Genomic DNA, 22,878 nt, shown 5'->3' on the forward strand with positions numbered 1-22,878 from the left:
TTTGAATATAAATGTCTCACGGAAAATAAAATAATGCCTCAATTGAATAGAGAAAATGTTGCAAACACTTTGGAATCCATTGTTGCCAGCAGAGTAGAACTGTCCAATATGCATTTATGGTACCAGATTCATGCCCTGGAGATATCACAGAACTGTTTTCTCTGATCAGAGCTCTTGCAGTGATACTTAAAAATTAATTGAATTTTCAAGAATGTCAGCTTTAGCTACCATGGTTGATGGCCCAATACCTGAGTACATTTATTAAATATATACTGCCACCTACTGTAGTATTTGACTCTCTTTGATAGGGCGGGCTCTTGTGGTGAATGTTAATTAGACAAAGAGTTAGTTTGGAGGCTGATTATTTATTGTTTCTGTTGAGATCTGCTGATTTACATAGTATATTGCTTTACTTATGCATATATGTATCTGTTTTCCTCTAGGAAAAGAAGAATATATTGCCACTTTCAAGGGATCTGAATACTTCTGCTACGACTTGTCTCAAAACCCCATTCAAAGCAGCAGCGATGAAATAACTCTGTCCTTTAAAACCCTTCAGAGGAATGGACTGATGCTTCATACTGGGAAATCAGCTGATTATGTCAATCTTGCCCTGAAAAATGGAGCTGTCTCTTTGGTCATTAATTTGGGATCAGGGGCCTTTGAAGCGCTAGTGGAGCCCGTGAACGGAAAGTTTAATGATAATGCCTGGCATGATGTGAAAGTCACCAGGAATCTGCGTCAGGTAACAACGCAGTGGATAAGAGAGTAACTGGCTTTGTTTCTCGCTACAGCTGTGTGTGTGGTACTTGAAAACTCCAACAACATGATATAGGGCTCCTCAGAGTCGCTTACAAATTAGGTTTTTCTTCTTTTGAGATGAATCTTCCTGCCATACTTGAGCAGGGGCATATCTAGAAAGTTCTGGGGACCCAAGGGCTATTTTGATGCAGCGACATTATGACAATATCCCAGAGGGCTGCAAGGATATCTCTGCGACCTGCCCTTCCTGTGATGCGTGTGATTTTGTTGTGTTTTTGATTTTTTGTTTGTTTGATTTTAAATTGTAGTTTTCATGGTGATCATTTGGAAGCATGCACATTGGGGTCATTAAATCACAGTTCCTTTTTTGTAGTCAAAAAAACAGTGTTTGTGATTTGGGATTGTATCAATCCCTACTCCCTCTCTATTCCCACCTCTGAAATGGGCACAAGAAAAATTCCTGAGAGGAAAAATGACTTTGGGAGTTTACATATCTCTTGAAGAGTCTGTTTATGAATATATCTTTATTTTTAGCACAGACACTTTTAAGTTAAACCCCAAATGACTCTGGAGAGGCCAGTTCATCTTCTAGGTGCCCATTTCTTTTTTATTGTATTTTTAAAAAATAGTCTTACAAAAATCTATATGCTAGGAAAATACCAATTCTTTAGTAAATCTATGGGTCCACATATACTGTATGTTTTTAACTGAGACATATTATTGCAGTATATATATATATACACAGATGAATGAGTAGATTGTCCTTATATATAGAGCATTATAAGTTTTGGTTATTATTTGAAACAATGATATCACAGTGTATCATTTTGTGAAGTGTTGACAGTGACTAATTTTTCTGCAGTACATGCTGATCTCAAACTAATATCCTTAACATATTTGTTGTTTCTCTGAACAGTTGCAGAATGACCGGATTGTCTCTGGTTTTCCTTTACTAAAACAGCCCTCTCTTTCTGAGCTGTTAACTGTCTAACCTTTTCTTTCTCACTTCTGAAAGGCTTAATCTATCCAAAGTAGAAAAGCAAAAAAGAATTTTAGGAGTACAGATATAGCTAAGGCAGACAAGTTAAACTAAGGATTCTCAAGAGTCCTCCCAAAGACTTTTCAGAGGCCTTATTGGTATGGGAGGGGCCCTGCATGCTCCATACCTGCCTTAGGAGATGGTTGCCCACCATCAGTATAGCTGTAGACCACAAATATCTTATAAGTCTGTCTCTTTGGTTCTCCTTTTTTATTTCTTCTCTCAGATACTCACCAAGAGATCAGAGGCTCATTTGAGAGAAGCACAGAAGGAAGGGTGGGGCTTAAGGAGCCCACTTTCTAGATTTGCCTTTGCTCAGGTTATAAACCAAACTGTGAATTGGTAACTCAAAGGAAACTGTAGTTATACAGCTGGGGTGCATGTGTGGCAGGACAGATTACGAACAAATCCATTCTACTCATTTTATGTGTCAGGATCTTTGCTTTGTTTCATTGCAGTAAACTGTGACCCTAAAGTCCATCAATATGACCGAAGGAAGTTTTGAAGTTGAGGAGGAGTCCTTGTATGCTGTAAAATTGAGTAGTAGGGCAATGCCAACTGATTCCTATGAATTTGCTCGGGCTGGGGAGGGTCAGGGTGGGGGAGGGACCACTTACGGGGATAGGGCGGCAGTGGTCAGCTGATGAGCTTTAGGCCTTTGAATCCCTTTTAAACTTTTTAAATGTCTGTCAGATGTACTCAGGGAGACAAAGGGAACGTTGCCATATGTCTGTTTCTGTCTAGTACCAAGTTATGAACAATACTGGCAGGAAAAATATTACCTCTGTGGGAGGCCTATTTGTTAGTCTGCTTTTTTCTTGTAAAATTTTTTTGCCCTTTTTCTATGTTACTAACATGCTTAATAACTAACATGTCATTCATGGAATGTTTCATTCTACTAACCGTTACCTGAATCAAAAAATGTACTAACATGGTAGAGACCATCATATTTTTTAAGTAACGATCGTTATTCTGTTCACAGTTTTTAATTTCCTTTCTCCCCCCTTCTCCACAAAGCACTCAGGCATTGGACACGCTATGGTAAACAAACTACATTGTTCGGTAGATATCATTCTAATTGTTTCTTATTTTGGGTTTGCCGTGTGTTTTCTTTCTTTCTTTTAACTGTAGACATCATTAACAAAAGAGGAACTGCGGTTGGTACTCTTCTGCTTACTTTGACCTCCTTCTTTTCATCTGTTGTTGACCTTCTTATTTTTCACCTGTTCCTGTCAACTTCTGTTTTCCAACTCACCTGTAGGGGCATCGTTAACGTTTCGAACGTTTTTGCATCCAGCTGTGGTTAACACGGGATAAGACAAAATGGTGGCTGGCCCGAGTGACCGCAGGCTCAGCCAGTCTCTAACCATTCATGATGCATGGCATGCACACTTGATTTGGGAATGTTGGAGATGTCACACCCACTCATCTTTACGTCATCACAAAGCAGTTGTTTTTTCCTTCCGTTCTCCCTGTTTTCTTTTCTTTCCTTTCTGAACTGTACTGTCCCTCCTGCATGTGCACATCAGCGCGTGCCGCTTCCACCGGTTGTTTTGCCTTTCCTCCCCTTTGGCATGGACGTAGGCACTTGCATGCTGAACAACTGCTGCTCAATAGTGCAAATAGTGACGTTGCTGGAAATAGCTTGTGCCTTTTATGTTAACAAGGTGCACGTTGTGATTAGTTAATAACAGACAACTAAACTTTACTAATATGTACACCAGCAAAACTAACCTAGGAAGCATTTTACTAACACCATTTTTGTGTCTGCTAAATAACTTTTGAGTTGCAGCAGGGATGATGCTGACACTAGTTCAATAATCAGTTAACTCTCTAACTAGTTTAGATCTCTTAGGGCTAGTTGAATAGAATCCAAGAATAAACCTCAAACAGACATGAAAATGGGTTCCACCATAGGTCTAAAAATAAAAACCAAACAAACAGAAAAAAAAAAAGCAAAAACCAAATGAAAAAATAAAACAAAACAAAACACAAAACAGGCATATCCCAGGATTACAGTATCTAGGTCTGAGTATAGCGTGTCCTTTCCCTGTGCTTTGTTATCTAGGTGACAATATCAGTGGATGGGATTCTTACCACAACGGGCTACACTCAAGAAGATTATACCATGCTGGGGTCTGATGACTTTTTCTATGTTGGAGGCAGTCCCAGCACAGCAGACCTTCCAGGGTCACCAGTCAGTAACAACTTTATGGGCTGTCTCAAAGAGGTAAATATCACTATCACCAGAATCATTCCTAATTCATGATCTCATCATTTCAGATATGGATTGAAAGAACCTTTGCTGAAGACCCGATGTTTGTGGAGTCAAATGACACGATCTTAAATTCAGTATCCTACTGTTGTTTATATAAAATCGGGGGCATGGGGCGGCTCATAGAGCATTATGAAAAATTTAAGTTCCTGCTCTTTAGTAGACTGTAAGTAATTCACAATTAGGATTTACTCGAGCAGTTGTGTATTAGCTATAAAAGAAAGTCAAACACAAAGAGATATTGGGTCTAGATTTAAGCTAAATGCTTTGCTCATGCCTACTTAAGTGCTTTAGATGTTATATACAGTGGTGCCTTGTTATGTACAGTGGTGACTTGTAAGTGCTTTAGATGTTATATACAGTGGTGCCTTGTTATGTACAGTGGTGACTTGTTTGAGCCTTACAAGAAAAAAAGGAAAAAACTAAGCTATGAAAAGAGACTATATAAAAAAATTAGTCTGTATGTTGAAACAATTTTGTTCTTATATTTTATATATGTTCTGAAGGAAGTAAAGCTGATGAGCTTGCTTGATATTTAACTGAACAAAACTATCAGGCTAAAGATATCGGGAGTTTCATCCTCATTCTCAGTTGTCATTAGCTGTTGTAACTTTTGATAGGGTTGGAATTCGTTGGGGTAGGAGAAGAAGAAGATCACAAAGTCCTTGAATTTCAACTTGTATAAATATTTTCCCATAAAAACTGCCTGTTTTCATTCAGAAACAACCCAATTTCTTGTGGATGATAGAGCCAGAGAGGTTCTTCTTGCGTTGTATAGCTGCAGTTTAATGGTGTGGACCTCTAAAACGTAAAGTTTAATAACTTTGAATTTATTAACAATGTGCCATAGATGGTGTTACTAAGCGGTGACATACTTTGGTAAATTCTAAAGAGAATATTCTAATCAGATAAACTTGATTTAAGTAAGCATCAGAGAAAAACAATCACTGCTTGAGTTGTCTTTACTTGTCTTTCATTTATGTAAAATTACTGGAGTTTGCATTGCTCAATTTATAGATGTATATAGAAGAGTCCTAAAGGGGATTCAAAATGTTATCGTTTTAATACTAGGAGGTGTGGTTCTGACAGGTTAAATCTAACCAATTTTGTGGCAGAAGGGATCAGTTGTCTCCCAGAGAATAACTTTTACTCTTTAAAAATATGTAGTATGACTCAGGACTGTGTTAAGTTCTGGGGACATAATAAAATTGTAATAATTATAATTATTATAATAACAGTACTGACATTTTCTGAGCTCTTATTTTATGTCTGATGCTATCCTAAGAGCTTCACAATATAGTTAGTAATTTTATTATCTGCATTTTTCAGACAAGGAAACTGAAGTTCAGAGCAGGTACGTTTTTTGAGCAAGGTCTCATGTAACAAGTATTAAAGCTTAGAGCTTAATCAAAGAAGTCTGATTTCAGAGTCTTCTGTGTTCTTAGCCACCACAATATACAGTGTCCAAACAGAAATTTATGTAAGGGTCCTTGCCACAGAAAATTGTACAAACCCTCAAGTTTGTTACAAACTGAAACTTTTAAGAAATGTACAGTAGTCTGTGACAAATGACGTTTTAAATTATGTGGCACAGTTATACTCAATTGAGTTCAAAAGTGAGTGAAATGAGTGGGAGGTCTGGTAGACAAGGAAGATACAGAGAAGAGTAAGAATGTGAGAGTCTTGAAGGATGACTATGATTTGGATAGGCAAGGGATAGAGAAAGTAGTTCAAGTTGGGGAGAAACATAGTGAAAAAAAAAACATAATTAGATTTCATAAGATGTCTGAGACCCCCTTCTGGTGATGAGAATTAGGAGTAGGAGCAGAACCACACCCAGCCACCCACCCCATTTCCCTACTTTCACTGTGAACAGGCCAACCTAAAATCAGCCCTTATGCCCTGCTTTACCTGTAAAAACTCAGTCTTGCTATGGACTGAAAAAAGGAAAGGGAATTCATGGATCCCTGCAGAATCTGAAATTTAGCTAAAGAGCTCTTTTGAGTATCCTGTAAGAACATGAGTATTTCTGCAATTAACACCTGAGTTTAGCTGAACTTCATTGTCTTCCAACAGTTCAGCAGAGGCTAGGCAATTTTTTTGTATGTATGAAGCTGAGGTGGATTGCCTTAATCTGAAATTATAGTTTCAGATTAAACTGTGATTTAGATTGTCTTTAATGTTTAAAAGATAATGAGTAGTTCATACACTTTAGAACTCATCTCTTTTTGATTGGTCTTTCAACCACATGCAAAAACAAACAAACAAAAAATGCTATAGCAAAACAAGTCAGGTGGTCTCCTATGTGTCGTTTAATTGGTAGCTACTGAGTCCATACAATGGGGATTCACTCATGAGATTGTCTTTATAGGTTTGGGATGGATATCACTCTTCTTTATTGATTGTGTGCTTCCAAATCTCTCTTCCACAGCCTGGAACATGTGTTTGGAGCAAAGGCTGCCAGTTTTTGTTTTTATTTTTTTATTTTTTAATGTGTAATCTCTTGCACTTTATTTTCTCCGCACACACTAGAAGGTAGAAGGATACAGGCACAATCAGCCTGTAAATAAAAACAGACCTCACTTCAGAGGCTTTAATATGGTTCATAGTTTCTGTCCACGTCTGAGTTACTATTTAGAATGCCCTGCTCTTTCTACCTCTGAAATGAAATTGTTACAAAGTATCATAGATTTTGAGTTAAATCACCTTTTTCAGATAGGTGAGCTTTATAGAATTACTGAGAAGAAAGGAATACACACCATGTTCATTGTCGCCACATTTCTCTTAACACTAAGCCCACGCAAGCCTTCCTTAACTCTATGTTGGACTCTGCCCTGTAAAACATTGCATGTTTAAAACCTTAATTATGGTTTCATTTATGGCTCATAACATTTTTACTTTCAGTCTACTATGCAGTCCCTCTTGGGGTGACCAGTCTTGGAGGAGATATTCACAACACCTTGTCTGAAGTCATAGGATAAATTTTGGAGTGTTAGAATAGAAAAGACCCTAAAAATCATTCTCCAAGTCCAACCTTCTTATTTTGGAAATGGGGAAACAGACATAGATAAGTTACCTGTTCTACTGAGAGGCAAGGAAGGTGTAACAGGATTAGAACACAGAACCCTGTCAGATAAAATTTAGTATTTATAAGATTGGCTCTGTTTCATTATAAAGAATGGCAATCAAGGTACAGAAATAGAGATAGCCTACCACTATCATACATTCATATCTCACTCTTTTAATATTAAAGTAAAAAAATGAAATTACTCTTGATAATGAAACAACCCAAAATCTAATCTTCATTAGAAGTAGTTAGGGCTTTTTTCCTATGGCATTTGATGATGCCGATTTGAAATGAGACTTAGCTTGCATGTAGAGCAACCAGCCCTCATTAAGAAAATTATTATTATTTTTTAGTGATTATCAAATTTCTAAATAAAGTTCAACAAAACCTGAATTTTATATATTATGTTTTGTTTAAATGAGAGGAAACATTGAATAGCCAGGAATTTATAATAAGGGGTCAAAGTAGCTTTTTAAAACTTATATTCATTATAAATAAATCAAAAAGCCTTTAAAGGAATGTTTTAACTCACTGAAAATGACTTTTACAGATAAAATTAAAGGAAAAATTGTAAATAATAAATTACTATTATATACATTCCACATATATGAAATTCCTAGCTGATAATACATCTTTAGAAATATGCTTTTTAAATCTGATTTTTACAAAAGCAATACTAATCATACTTTGGCAGAAACATTTATTTATATTTTAATTTCATTTTCGATAACATCAAGTAAAAGCTGAAATATATGTTGCTTAAGATTTGTTGATTATTTTAAATTAATTTTCCAGCAAGCAGTTTTTGAGTGGCTGCTACAATAAGAGCACAAATTGGTGGACCCTGCAGAAAGATAAAACACGGCCTCTAAATGAGATGCTCAGAGTCTATTTGAAGACATTTACAGCCCTGCCAATTCACCTTAGACCACTTGGAAAACATCATTCTGTATAACAGTATCATGGTTGATTGCTAAGATGGTCATTAGAGATATTTTTTAAAATTTTCAACGATAGACAAAAAACTCACTAATATGTATTTCTTTCTCAATATTTTGAGCATGAGGGCTTGATGCTGTTAGTAAATGACTTACAAGGAAGGGTCATGTAGCTCCCTCATTAATCTTGCCTTAGAATCTACAACTGCTATGTGCATTTTTTTGTGTCTCTAAAATGCTTTGAAACACCTATTTGCCCCTTGCAGAGTGAAGATTATTCAACAGTTTGTTAGAAGGGAAATGAAACTGAAGAGATAGGAAAGGATTGTATTCAATATAACAACCTAAAGTCCTTTATTTGAAGTTTGTTTTTAGCCATAGGTACCTACTGGAGTTGTTTGAGGCAATTTAGAATGCTGCTACTAAAAGTTGCTTGGGATGAACCTAAGGAAGGATATTTTGGGGGCAGGGGGGAAATAAGTAAGTGAAATGCTAGGGGGAATTAAGTCCCTACTGAAAATTTCATCAATCTAATTAGACCAGTTCAGCCTTTAATTACACTGAGAAACTTTTAGCACAAAAAAAATTGGTGCAATGAGGTAGACGAGGTTCACAAAATATCCATTTATGTAAGAATTTTTCTCCACTGTGAAAAATAGTTAATTTCTACTTGTTATCAGCATGGTCTCTTCTGCCACATGCAGTGCTAGCACTGTAATTCCTACAATGTACCAGTATGAGCACTGAGAAAGAGGTACAATTTTTCTTTGTGCAAACACCCGTTAATTCCTACCTTTCCTTTTTTGGACGACAGTGAACTTTAGAAAATTGGCAAGCCTTCTTAATTTACCCCTTCTGTGGTAGAACTAACTCATCAAATATGTGTCCTTAGGTGTCCTTGTGTTCTGTCTTATTTCCCTCATTGCTCAGAGTAGAGTCCCTGTCAGTTACATGTAAGAAGAAAAATGTATGACAGGACTTGCATTTTAAGTTATTTTTCCAATTTTGAAATAAAGGACTTTGTGACCAGTTTGAGAAATTTGACCTAACAGGAACGGTGGAGGGTAAAGAGATGACACTGATATCTGTAAATGACGAAATGTGGGAGGAGGGAAGACTTCTTTTGTTGGGAGGACTTCTTCGTATAGGCTCCAAAGTCAAGATTAAACAAATTTCTCTCCAGACTCTTCCTTACTGGGGTTACCGTTACCTATAGATACTTTCCATCTTTCCTCTCTTATTATGTTTTCACAGTCTATATATCAGTGAGTAGCATTTTATAGTTTATTTACTATGACATTTCCACAGGCCTCACTCACTTTCTGGAGAAGAGAATTGCTTTATGCATTCCCATCTCACTTGTTCTTAGACCCTCACCATTACAGATCCACACATTTTTACTCACCATATTATTATAGAACTAGGGATAATACTAGCTTATTTTTGGTAAAAGTCATCACTTGAACTAATCATTTTAAGATAGGTTTTGCTAATGTCCTCCAAAATTAATAGATTGCTATATATACGTAAATTCTTATAACATAAGGACTCATGCACTGGGTTGCCTTCCTAGAGGCAGGGTCTTGGCTTCATGACTCATAAGAGAGCTTGGTTTAGCCCAGCTGGAGAGGAGATAAATTGGCCTACTGTGTTTTGAGCAGAAGTTCTGCTCTAGAAAAAAAATATTTCTCCATCTGATTTAAAACACAGAAGATGGCAGTTTGCTTTTAAAACTTTAATGAGATAACAAGCTAGAATTTGTCAGATTCCACTAAACTGATTTATTGTAGGTTCTGCTTACTTTCTTTTAGATCTTGAAAATACTAAAATGTGTATCACTTCTGCTGTAATAAAATGTCAGCACCAAAATGCAAGCAGAGGTCAATTACCTTTGCCTCCTTTCATTTTCAGGGCAATAGTCTATAGCATTTTTAAAGCCAGAAATCCTCCTTTCCTTTTAATGATGTCTTCTTAAGAATCCCTCTGAGATAATAATAATAATAATAATAATAATAATAATAATAATAATAATACCACCTCCATTATGTCACTCAGGACCCTGATATCTCAGCAGAACACATGCCTCTGAATGGTGAGGTTGGACCTTGTGTTGAGTACTCCTGCTAGTTGAGCCTGAATTAGCTCATCCAAACAAGATCCAATGCTATAAATTCTGTGGTACCTAAGTGTGCCTATACTAGGCACTGCATAGAGGGATATTGCTGAAACTAAGGGAGTTGCTATATTCCAGAGTGGCAATAATAACATATTAAGCATTTTTATTTCTCATATAATATCTACAACATCTAGTGAGTTACCTAATAAGCAGGTGCCCAAGATCATCAGCAACACAACATAAAGAACAATTTACTTAAAAAAATAAGTTAATGGAACCATATGAAATAATGTGATATTCAGTATTTTAAATATAGCAGCAAGGGAGTCGTGGAAGAAAAAAACTAATTTTGTGTGTGTGGACTTATAGCATTTTATTTTAGTACCGCTTTTATTAATATATTTCATGGAAGAGTTCACTGTCATTTTTTCAAGGCTTTGAGTATGACAGTATTAGTTACACACTGTTGCTCCTCTTTGACAAATGAGAATATGGAGACTAGAGATGACTAATTAGGCAACTAACCTAAGGGAAAACAATCAGTAAGTAACAGAGCCTACATCTGAACCTGAATAATCTGATCTTTAACTGATAGGTAATAATCATTGCCTTTAGCAGCTGCTCTGTTTTGCTTTCTTTCCTCATAGTGTAATCTCATTTCTCTTTCCTTGTTCTCAATATTTTTATAAAGGTAAAATGAGCTGAAATGAACTTTATAGGAACCTTGAAAGGAAAGGTAGCACAAAAGTGCAGCTTATACCTGGGCTTCCAGTGTGTGTGTGTGTGTGTGTGTGTGTGTGTATTGTGTGTGTGTGTTGTGTGTGTCCCAGTGATTTAACTGGTGCTGAGATGTTACCTCTGTAATCCTCTTCTCCACTCTAGAAGCCTGCACACATCTTCCTATTTTAAGGGCATAAATAAGATAATAATTTTTTTTTAAATCGATTTCTGTACTCTGTAGCCAACCATATGAACAGGGAAGAACATAAAACACATTTGGAATTACTTTCTAAATTTCTGTGAAGTGTTGGTTCCATGCATTGCTAGGAGTAAGTTCACTTTTGTGCATCACAGCCTTAAGGGCAAGGGAAATAAGCAATTGGGGCAGAAACTAGGCATTTTGCCATATACACTGCTCTTCGAGATTGGGTTCAGGGAGTCCCATCTGCTCAGGTCCCCAAGGAAGTGAAACTCAGCTCTTCAGTCTGCAAAGCATCTGGTGAGTCCTTGTCTGGAATTCAGCTTTTTGAACATAGCAGCCTCCCTTCCAGGGGACCCACAGATTTTTATTTCCCATCATTTTCAGCAGATGCCCCATAGCCTGGAACTGTATCAGCAGTTGGCATAATGTGTTGTCGTGCTTTCAAATATCAAGCTAGGATAACATGGTTTGGTAGGGAGTTCAATGGCATTTTAATTTTGAGGATTTGATACATTTTATAGTATATGACATTTTCTAGCCCAGCAGAAAGCAGTAATGAATAATGTCTAAGACTGAACATTTCCTCTTAATTTCAGCACCCACTCGAGTTATCTTGTTTAAATTTCTCCATCTGCCTGTACATTAACACTTGCATGTGTGTATTCAATGAGTCAACATTAATCTAGACCTATGACGTGCTGGGCTCTGTACTAGGGACACATAGTTAAGTAAGGGAATACACATAGTAATCAAACAGGAGAACCCAACAACAACAAACAAAATCGCAATACAAGTTCCTAAAGTGAGGTATAAAAATTTGCTCTAGAAATATAGCAGATATTGAATAATTCTACCAGAGGAAATAAGTAATACATTCAAAAAGAAGGTGACAAAGTAATCTGAGTTACCCTCTCCGTCTCTCTTTGTTCAGCTCTGTAATGGTCACGGTATTGTATGAGAATGAAGCACAATGAATTAGTTCCACTTTCAGAATTGGAAAAGAATAGGAAAGATTAAATGGCATGAAGGATTAGAACACATTACAAAGAAAAAGAAAATGAAAAGCTCTATGTAAATACAAATTTGTACTTCACCAAGTTTGAGCCCTATTTTAAAAATCTGAAATTCATCCAAAACAAGTAACTATTTTGAAGTTTGTCTTAATTTTTATTAAGAGAGGAAATACTCTTGTCTATAATCCTTTGGATAGAGTGCTATGTTTGGAAAAAATTATCCTTGTGCATGGTGATTGGTTTTTTTTTCAGGAGAATTATCACTATTGAAATACATTGAAAACAATTTAATTACTTTAAAATGAAAATCATACTATTATTCAGAAGCAGGTGATTTTAAATAATAGAAAAATAAAATTTTTATTATTGTTGAGTAAATATTATGTGCACAGAGAAATTGGTGACTCTGAGTTCATGTGTATTATATGACTATGTACTATGTACCAGGCTCTGTATAAAGTACCAGGATATAAAAAATTAGGTTGACATAGGTCATCTAATCAAGGTCACGATAAGTGAATTTTCCTTTAAATATATATATGTATTTTTTTTCTGAGCTTAAATTTATATATGAATCAAATGGGAGTGACAGTAACTACTTATAGATGGGTATTGCATTAATTTCAATAAGATAAATGCCTCTGGAAGCAGACAGAGCTGAGTTCAAATCCTGGCCCCCTAGACTTGGTAGTTGTGTGATCTGAGAAGTTATTTAATGTTTCTGTGCTTTAATTTTCTTCCCTCTAAAGAATTAAGTGAAACTATCTAATCAGCATAGTGACCGATATACGATAATATTCCAATATGGTAACTATTAGTTAACAATTATATTACAGACAGGGCCTACTTAATGGACCTGTGATCTGTATAATCGCACAGGGTCCCACCCATAGAAGGGCCCTGGTGTTGAGTTAATATATTCCTGTTGTCATCTTGAAATTCTTAATAACTTTTGAACAAGGAGCTTCTCATTTTCATTTTGTACTGTACCTTAAAAAGCATGAAAATTGTCTTGATTGTAGATGTGTTTATGATATATTATACACACATTATCTTATTTAAAATGTTATTTTATTCGACTTTCCTAAGAGCTTTGTGATGAAATTGAGTTAAATTGGAGTTCACAAATTATTTGTCACATTATCAAAACCAAATCACTAATATGTAAAAGTCAGAAGAAAACCTCTGTTTATTGACTCTAAGCCCAGTATGCTTTTCTGGTTTGTTCTCCTAAATTATAATAGCCACTATCAAAAATTTGTAAAGATGATTGAGAAACTTAGAACATTTAGAAAAACATAGATATCTTTTTAAGAAACCAAATTACAAATAATCACTTAAATTTTATAGATATATATATATATTTTTGCTTTTTAGGGATTTTATCATCATAAGATTTCAATTAACATTACTTTTCAAAAATAGCTGCTGCTTTCCCTTCTCATATTCACCACCTATAGACAAGCAAAGTCTCATATGTGAGACTTAAATGTTTGTTTGAAAGAATAAATTCAGTTTATTCGTCAAAAGATATGGTCACCAATGATTGAAATCAGTCCTTCATTAATATTACCTTTAGTTATTATTTGATAATTATTTGATTATTATGTGTTAACACAATTATTAAAAGTTACATAGAATTTATATCAGAACAATTTCTAAAATGACATGCAACTAAAAGCTTAGGTTTTTAGGTAGTTTCAAGGGAAAGAAAGCCCATCAAAGACTTAGCCATTTACGGATTTACTACTCGAGGTGTGACCTGTGAACCAGCAGCTTCAACATTACCCAGGTACTTAGATGAAAAAACTCAAGCCCCTCCCTAGATCTACTAAATCACAGTCTACATTTTAATAAGATCCCCTGGCAATTTCATATGCAAATTAAAGTTTGAAAATCACTGAGCTAAAGTACCTCAATATTTTATTGACATTATCGACTATAAGATTCACAATTATTTTATGAATCACTGAACACTGCCGGTTAACCTAGGCTAGAATGCACCTTGGTTGCAACTCAGAAATATTAAAATATAAAACAATGTGCAACTTAGTGGCTCAGTATTGACTCTGAAGCTTACAGTCAGAGCCTCAGCATCTTAAAATGCCAAGGCCCCACGGAAAGTCTCCCCGACTCTGTTCCCTCCAAGCCCTTGGATGAGTTTGGCCTTTTTTCCAGAGATGAATATCAGAATCTTCTCATCTGACTGCACCGAGGACAGATAAACCACCAGGACACATACAGGGCCAGTCCCCTAACAACCCATATTTAGGGGCAGCTACAGTCTTGGGATGAGGTGTACTCACTATCCAAGCATTAAGCTTTTGCTTCTGAAGTATTTGGAACTGAGCCCATGAACATTAAAGTAAAATGCCTGTGTGTTTAAAAAACAATCTTAAACTAGGTCTCCTAATCTTTATTTGATTTTTAGAGTACTGCTTTCATAGCAAAATTCTTTCCCTTGCCAAAATGCTGAAAATCACTGTGTGCAGGTTTACTTGGGTTAATTATCATTTCCGCATGGTAATATTCTTGCACTGAATTTCATATGTACTCTTTTATTTTTTTAGGTCATGGTTTATATAGGATTATTTTACCTTACCACTATTTGCTAACTTAAACAGATTTCTATGTATTCATTTACATTTTAACAATTTTATAATATAATAGGATATGCAAAGGACGCAAACTCTTCCTTGGGTATAATTCAGGCAGTCGGGGATTTGAGGCATTAGGGAACCATTTAGGGGAATGCTGCTTCTGTACCATGAATTTTAATAAAGAGCCCCCTGAAGGTAGCTACGAAGTATGGCACCTCTCTAAACTGAAGCACACTCAGATTGAAATTTTCTTAGTGATTAAATGAACAAAGAGATGTCTTTAATTGACATGAATGGGAAAACCATTAATCCTAGGAAAAGTGTGGAGTGTGCACTTATATGATGTTTATAAAAAGACAACTGAAGCAAAGCAGCTGCAGACTTTGCATTAGAAGAAGACAGTATCACAGACCCCTCAAATTTCTTTAGGACATCAGAATTTTATGGCATTTTATATATTCCCACTATCTTCCTCTAAACTGAATCTGTAATCAGAGGCTATTTGTTCTCGAAGATATATTTAAACTAAAGTTATTTGTCTTTATTAGATTAGAATAACACTGAAAATACCATCACTTACCCTGTGCCCCACCCAACATTTTTCACTTCATACTACTTTACTTGCACTTTTAATAAGCTCTTTTTTTTCATCTTTAAGTACACATAACCTAGGAAGCAATTACATTTGTTGTGAGATACCCAGAAGTGTTTAAGTAATAGGAAAGATTTTTACATTCATATTAGTTTTTATTTAAATAGCACTTATGATCCATGAGTAACTACACTTCTAAATTTGTTCATTTTTTCACAAAGCCCTCACTGAATGATGACTATGTCTCAAGCAGTGAGTAGATGCTGGATTTACAAATAGGGATGATTTTTATTGCCTTGGGCAGATTCCGAAGACAAAAACAAACAAACAAACAAATAAAAAACAAACCCATAAAAATGAATTCAATGCCTGTATTTCAACAACAAGAAAATATCTTACATGGCCACCATGAGTTGGGCCTGTACTAGATGCTAAGTGAGAATTGAAAAAGAATAAGACATGGCACAGGGAAAATAAACACATAAGCAATTATTACCTTTATTTTGCTTCTTCACATTGCTTTGAACTTCTCTCTATCATAGCACTTATTGGTACTATAATTTAATTATACCAGTATTTGATAAATGGGTGTTTCTCAAGAAGATTAATCCCTAATACCCCAAGATATCCATTGTATATGATAGTGCTAGTATGTATCATCCTTGAGACAATTGAGAAAATAACTACTTAATTTTCTGTGTTCTGAGATTCAGATGGAGACCCTGGTTAAGAGAAACTGAGTAATGATTTTCTTCATGTCAGGGACTGTGATTTTTATTTCTTCAGTGCTAGAACCCGAGGCTTAGTTGGTGCTCTATAATTCTTGAGTAGATTGATTGTAATTATACTTAAGCGAAGAAGTTCTATAACAGAGATTCATGCTATATTCTAAGGCAACACAGCTTATGGAAGGTAGACAAAAAATGTCCAGAAAGTCTTTCCTAAGGAGGTATATTTGAGCTTGGCATTGAAAGGAAAGTAATACATCTCCAAGAGAATAAAGATGTGGGATATCAAATTGAGAGAGGAAAAGTTGGAGGAAAGGCTTGATTGTAAAAGAATGTACAATTGTTTGAGAGTTGTCTGGGGTTAATCAGTGTACCTAGGGAAAGGATGCTTGGAGGAGAAGTGAGCAATGATTCTGGATTAAAAAAATGGGTGCAATGATGTTGAATATGACTAAAATGATGACAGCATATGAGTGCTGCAATGGTTGTAAATTTTGTGTATAAGAATTAATTACCCAAGAGTTTATTAAACTGCAGATTCCTGCCCCCCAGTATCTGATTTAGCAGTGTCCCCACATTTTTAACAGACCTTTAAGATAATACAGACATAAACAATGCAAAGACTTTGTCATAGAGAGCCTTCTAGAAAGGTTTGTGACTGGGGCCAGAATTTAATAGGAATAAAGGATCAAAAAGCCTCAGCCTCCATGTGGGAGAAAAAACAAAACAAAGCAAAACAAAACAGAGGGAGATATTCAGGGTTGATCTAGGGCGAGGGAAGAATGGAAAATGCTGAACAGTCCAGAGATCCTTCAAAGATGGTATCAAGATGACTTGGTGAGTTCTGTAGAAAAAAAAATCGAAAATATTAACACAAGGAAAATCTACATATTTCTACCAAAACAAAGCATTCAAACCAGTTATTGTTCTTCATATTAGAGTTTAAAGGAATAGAGAACAAAGTGGTGGGAAGCACAAAGGAAGTAAGAAAATGGCCTCCTGATATGCAGTTTTGGCTCTTTGGACCACAGGACTCTAAAAGCTGACCAGTACACGTGTGAGGTGTAACTCAATACATTTTACTTAACCTCTGTGAGCACCAGGTTTTTCATCTGTCAAGTGAAGAGATTAAGTTTTGTATACTTTAAGGTCCATTCCTATAATAAGATTTAAGTTCTGATTTAAAACCCTTACTGTGTTAGTGGCTGCAAACACCGATAAATAGTTTTTATATAAAGCTATTTTAAAGACCTTTCTCAAGTCATCCATCCAGAGAGATTCTAACATATCACTCTGACCTTAATTATTCTCAAAAGATAAGAAAGATAAGAATTTCCCACCACCACTTCCCTGATCAAAAACAAAACAACAGACAAAATACTTCTAAAATCTAAGAAAAAATTTGGGTCAAAAGAGATTTCTATCTGCCTGCTTAGTTTGTTTTTTTTTTCTTCTCTCCTCTCACCCCTTAAGAAAAGTTGGGCAAAGCATCCTGAATCGAATTATCAAGAAGCAGCATAGCTGTTAGAGTCTTTCTCTGCCCAGGCCCTTGAAGCCTTTCTGAGGCAACCATTGCTTTGATAGTAGGAGTCCAGCATTCTCATCAAGTTTTACGTTTTCATCAAACAAGCTCCATTGCTTTAAACCTGTAGCTGATCCCACAGTCTAGTCATAGGGCATATGATCAAAACACTGGTGTTTTTAAAGATTCAAAATACTGCGTATGCTTCCACTGTCACATACATACATCCCTGCCTTCCAGCAAGGTAGGTAGATGACTTCTGCATATAGTTCCTTTGCAGTCTATTTTTAAATAATTTGGTCACAGGAGAGTCTGGTGCTTGTGAAGAGGTGAAAGATCTCTGCCAGAGAGTAGATTTTAAGAATGATATTATTAGCTTCTAGAAAATTGGCTTCTGGGAAAGTTTTTGACTGGATTCTTAGCATGGGCCAGGGAGATATCAGAGACCAAGTATGTCTTCTATTTGAAGGAAAGATTCTCCTACCAATCTTTCCTGCCTGACTCTGGGGCTAGACTTCATTAAAGAACAGAAAACAAAGAGAAGCTATCTCTGCTCTTGGTTCTGTGATCACACATGCTAAGCAGTGTGTAATGCAGTTTGTGGGGAGGTGAAAGCACCAGCAGAAGAAGTGGATGAGATTCAAAAAGTGCTTCCTCTTGCTCTGGGTCTTTAGAGTCTCTTTCCTCCATTGCCAGAATTCATATCCTTTTTTATTGCATTAAAAATGGAAAGTATATCTTAACCTCAATAGTTTTATTAGGAAGGAAGGAAGAAAAGAGAGAGAGAAGGGAGGAGAGAAATTGAGCGAGGGAGAAAGAACAAAAGAGGAAGAAAGTGAGAAAGAGAACTTCTTTTTAATAATCTTTCTTAGTAGGAAAAATAATGCATACACAACTTAAAAGTAAGAGCAACTATAAGAAGGTGCATGACAATTCAAAGAAAAAAATTCTGAATTGTGAAAAGATCTTTAAAAATAAACAATTAAAACTTGAATACAGGGGATCTCTATGGGGCTTGAAAGAAAAAAAAAAAAGGAGACATGATTTAATCTAGCTCTCAGTGGAATTTTCCAGCATGTCAAAACCTCTGAAGAAGAGGTAGAGGGAAGATGTTCACCCTCTCTTTTCCGTTTATAAACCTGATATGTTATTTTTGTTTGTTTGTTTCGGTCTTGGGATCTCACACTCAGTATAGTGCATGTATGGTTGTCTCTGTTTTCAGTGCCACTTGGTTGATGAATTTCTCAAATCTGGATGAAATATGGAATACATTAAATCTTAGTCATTCAGATCCCCAGCCTTTTTCATGAGGCCATAAGATTTTAAAGAGAAAGAAAAGATAGGAACATTTAATTCTATTCAAAATGAAGAGACATGTTTTGGCCTCATGCGTAACTATTAGTCAAGCTGGGTAGAAAAATAGGTCCTATAATTCTTGCTCCAGACTTTTCACAATGTAACTCCCTCCATCAGCTTCCATATTGTTATAGATCCCTTCCCTAGCTCCATGTAGCCAGTGAACAATGCAGATGTCAATGTCATGTCATAGTTCTGTTTGGTAACACCTGGTTTGTTTGACTAGTAAAAGATCAAATTACCTCGGAACAAAGAAGGAGCTAAACTTATCTTATACAATAGTACATTTTCATGGTATTTAATACATTCTATAATGTGCATGGCAGACACGGCAAACATTGACTAAATTCAAGTGGTTTTTAAATCTTCCAGGTCAACACAATACAGACTTGCAAAAGTCCACTGGAAACAGGAGTTAATGCATGGTAAAATTACCATGAAATTTAAAAATATATATATGGGGTTAATTTCAAATTTTAGACTCTTCTCATCACTTTTCCCATTATTTAGGCACTTTCCAAGATGAACATTTTATACCTTCTTGAACATCTGATTTTCTTAGAATTATATTGCAGAATTCAAAGTAATGATTTCTGAGAGTTAATTTCATAATCATTGGAGTTTATTGAAGCCTTCAACATGCTATATCTGACACCATTCATCAGATTGTTGTTTTAATAGCATCCTAAAAACCGTGTGTCTAGCATGCATGCCAAATCTAATATAGTATTCGAAGGACGGACCTAAGAGTTAAATTTTCAAATGCCTAAGCATATTGGATCTTTGCAGCACTCTGTTTTAATTTATGTATAACTTCTTTCTTAGGCATTCATGTTATTCCATAACCATAAAATGTTAATATTAGAAGAAAACATAGTAGTGTATATAATTGTGGTTAAGAAAGAAAAATCTCCACGTACACAAATGAGGAAACTAAGGCACACCAAGATTAGTGACTTTCTCTAAGTGATTTTATTTTATTTTATTTATTTTATTTTTTTTTGCGAAGATGTCTCTAATTAGCCAGGGATCCCTGATGCAGCCAAAGAAATCTTCAATTTTAACAAAATAATAACCATGTTCATAGAAGCATCTATAGCATTACCCAATATTTCCCCTAGTTTTTTATTCAGAGATAAACTTAGAATGTGAAAAGGCATTTTTCCATTTCTGTTTTTTTTCAATGTCAGAATCTTTGGTGTCAATTTTTCTTATTCTTAGCAGAACTTTAATGATCACATGATTCTATAAGCATTTCTCAAATTTTCTTGTGTCATCAACTAACAAAAGTTTGTCAAATTGTGTCGGAGAAAGATCACACTTCAGTTATTTCTCTAGAAACTTCTAAGTAAAGTTGTGAGCTTTCTCAGGGCCCATAAAACATGTCTTTCACATTTATTACTATCTTTGGCACAGAAAGCAAATCAGTATTTTCAGTTAGAAATCTCTCCTCCAATTTTCAGTCTCCATTCACAGCCAAACTCTGTACATTATACTGTATCTATCACTGGAAGGGTGTGCCTATAATTAATTGAACTCTAATTAAGCAATTATATCATGTGTGGTCTTATCACTTTCAGAAAATAATAGTTCACTTCAGGTTTTTGGTTTTTTTTTTAGTTTTTCAACAACATTCTCTATGTGAGCAGTTCTTGTTTTTGAAGTCAAGTACATATCTTTTAAATTATTTTTGTTCCTCATTTGATCTTAAACTGTCTAAGTAATTTGCAGTATTAATTTCTCACATAAGCAATCATTCTGCTTTCCTCCATTTGGTTGTATATATCCCATTTTCTAATATGCCTTTCTGCTTTCCTTCAGTTAGGTTTATAGTTATTGAGATGACTAAATCTATCCCACCAACTGACAAAACAATTATCCACCCTTTTCACCCTGTTTAAAATGCATTAAATTTCTATCCACAACTGGAATTATAATGCATTGCCTAGCTTCTTTTCAAAAACTTCAAAACATTTCTGATGATTTTCTTTTTATGAGTCGAAACTGCTTCAACCCCAATTAGCAGGACAAATTTCTCAATCATGTATTTCCTGTTCTGATGAAGAAATTATTACTTAGCTTCTGGGGTACTGACTCATCTAACTTTCAATGAAGCATGTTTGCTCTGAATCACCGCTCTTTCTTATATCGCCTTATCTTAAAATGTCTTTTTCATGCACCTGCTGCCACTACCCCCACCCCACCCCAAGTCTTTGGAAAAGCATTACCAAATATGTGTGTTTTGTTTTTTTGTTTTTTGTTTTTTTTTTTTCACTACAGCATAATCTTTAAGTCAAGAAAATTTATCTAGTATATTGCACCTAGCATTGTGGGAGATACTTATAATCTTTCTCCAGAAATAGCTTACCATCAAACTGGGAGATCAGATTTCAAAAGGTGAACATATTTGTTTATTCTTCAGTATTTAGTGACCACTTTCTAAAGGCTAATTTTATTTAAAGCCATGTGATTTATAGTTTTCGTAAGGTCTGAATCCAACTACTTAGTGAGCTTGCAGTCTAAGAATGAGATGGTTTACCATATGGGCTTTGGAGTAATAGCACTTAGGACTTGATTTTGGTGTGATTTTGAGCAAGTAAGTCACATTCTCAGTTCCCCTGTTTCTTTATCACCTCACTTAAAGAGAAGAGATAAACCTGTACCTACCCCATGGGGTATTTGTGAGGATTAAATGAGATGGTTAATGTACCTTTAAAGGAAATAGAAGAGTTCGTGGTTAGAGCTGACAAGCATGTATATGGCTGACATAAGCAGAATAGGAGTTATTATTCTGTGACTTTTTTTTTTTTTAAGGAGATGGCTAGGGAAGCTAAGTAACTTGACCGAAGTTTCATCCTATTAATAGATTGAACAAAGATTCAAACTAATTCAGTCTGATTCTAAAAGCTGTTTCAGGGTAGTAGCAGGGAGAATATTAGAGAAAGGCGAGAAAAAAATGAAATTTGTTTTAGGTTCATTCATTCAACATATTCACATGAGGGAGGTATTGAAGCTTTGAGAATGGTCATGCTCATGAGAAAGATGATGAGTTATAGGAGGAGACTAGTTCGCTTATTTGTTCAGTGAACATTTATCGAACACTGAGCTGCATTTCACGTGCATTTCAGCTGGCTGCTGAGCAACAAACAGGAAAACCTACATTTGTAGTGCCTAAAAATCTGGCAGAGCAGTTTGTCTGCTGCTATAGAATGTAAAACAGGTGCCCAAAAGAGAGATTAGGAGCCATTCACACAGAGGAGCTATTGAAGATTTGGGAATGGACATGCCTATCTGGGAAGAAAGGAGGAGAATGGAACCACCAGAACCTTGAGAAGGACCAACGTTGGGAAATAAAGTCAGAAAAAAAAGGGAACAGAAGAGGTAAGAGAGAGGGGATATATCCGAGTATCTGCAGCAATAACCTAATAATACTTACAACCACAGAAGGGGACACCTTGAGAGGGGACATTATGGCTGGGGAGGAAGAGGCAGATATCCTTGAAAGTAGATTTTCAGGCTGCTACAACAAATCAGAACTTGTGCCTGCTGACATATCACTCAAAGGTTTGGGATCGTAATATGGCTAGAGGGTTATTCTCCTCTGAGGTTCCCAGGACAGTGACTCAGATCAAGCCTGGGACAGCACCAAAGCCCTCTCCAGACAGGCCCCTCCATGACTTTGCGCATTAACCAAGTCCTAGAAAATTTCCCATAGGCCTTACAAAGACCCAAGCAGCAATCCAATGGCAGTTTTCTTCCATACAGACAATGGAAGTCCCTACTGCAATGCCCTGTGAAGGCTGCCAAGCCATCTGGGCAGATGAGTCCCTCCTCCCAGGGAGAAGGGCAAAGCTCACCATCTGCTCTACTGGACACAAAGCTTTTTATTCACAGTTTTGACCAGGCTGAGCCCTTTCTTCCAGTAGTTTTGATGAAATTGTTTCAAAC

The 22,878-nt window shown here is 35.8% G+C and overlaps 1 protein-coding gene across 13 annotated transcripts in view; it reads left to right on the forward strand.

The window, feature by feature from the left end:
- The window catches only part of NRXN1 (neurexin 1), a 1,007,449-nt gene that overhangs the window by 384,719 nt on the left and 599,852 nt on the right, over nucleotides 1-22,878 (forward strand). For 8 of the 13 annotated variants that reach the window (XM_039887185.1, XM_039887183.1, XM_039887187.1 and 5 more), the window contains 2 exons: nucleotides 444-745; nucleotides 3,870-4,031. In XM_039887185.1, coding sequence (XP_039743119.1) covers nucleotides 444-745; nucleotides 3,870-4,031 — 464 coding nt within the window. Of the gene's footprint in view, nucleotides 1-443; nucleotides 746-2,818; nucleotides 2,843-3,869; nucleotides 4,032-22,878 lie in introns of all 13 variants that reach the window. The other 5 variants (XM_039887176.1, XM_039887177.1, XM_039887184.1 and 2 more) reach the window with 1 other exon arrangement.

The sequence above is a fragment of the Pteropus medius genome, unplaced genomic scaffold (genome assembly GCF_902729225.1).
Source record: "Pteropus medius unplaced genomic scaffold, Ma_sr-lr_union100, whole genome shotgun sequence".
NCBI lineage: Eukaryota > Metazoa > Chordata > Mammalia > Chiroptera > Pteropodidae > Pteropus > Pteropus medius.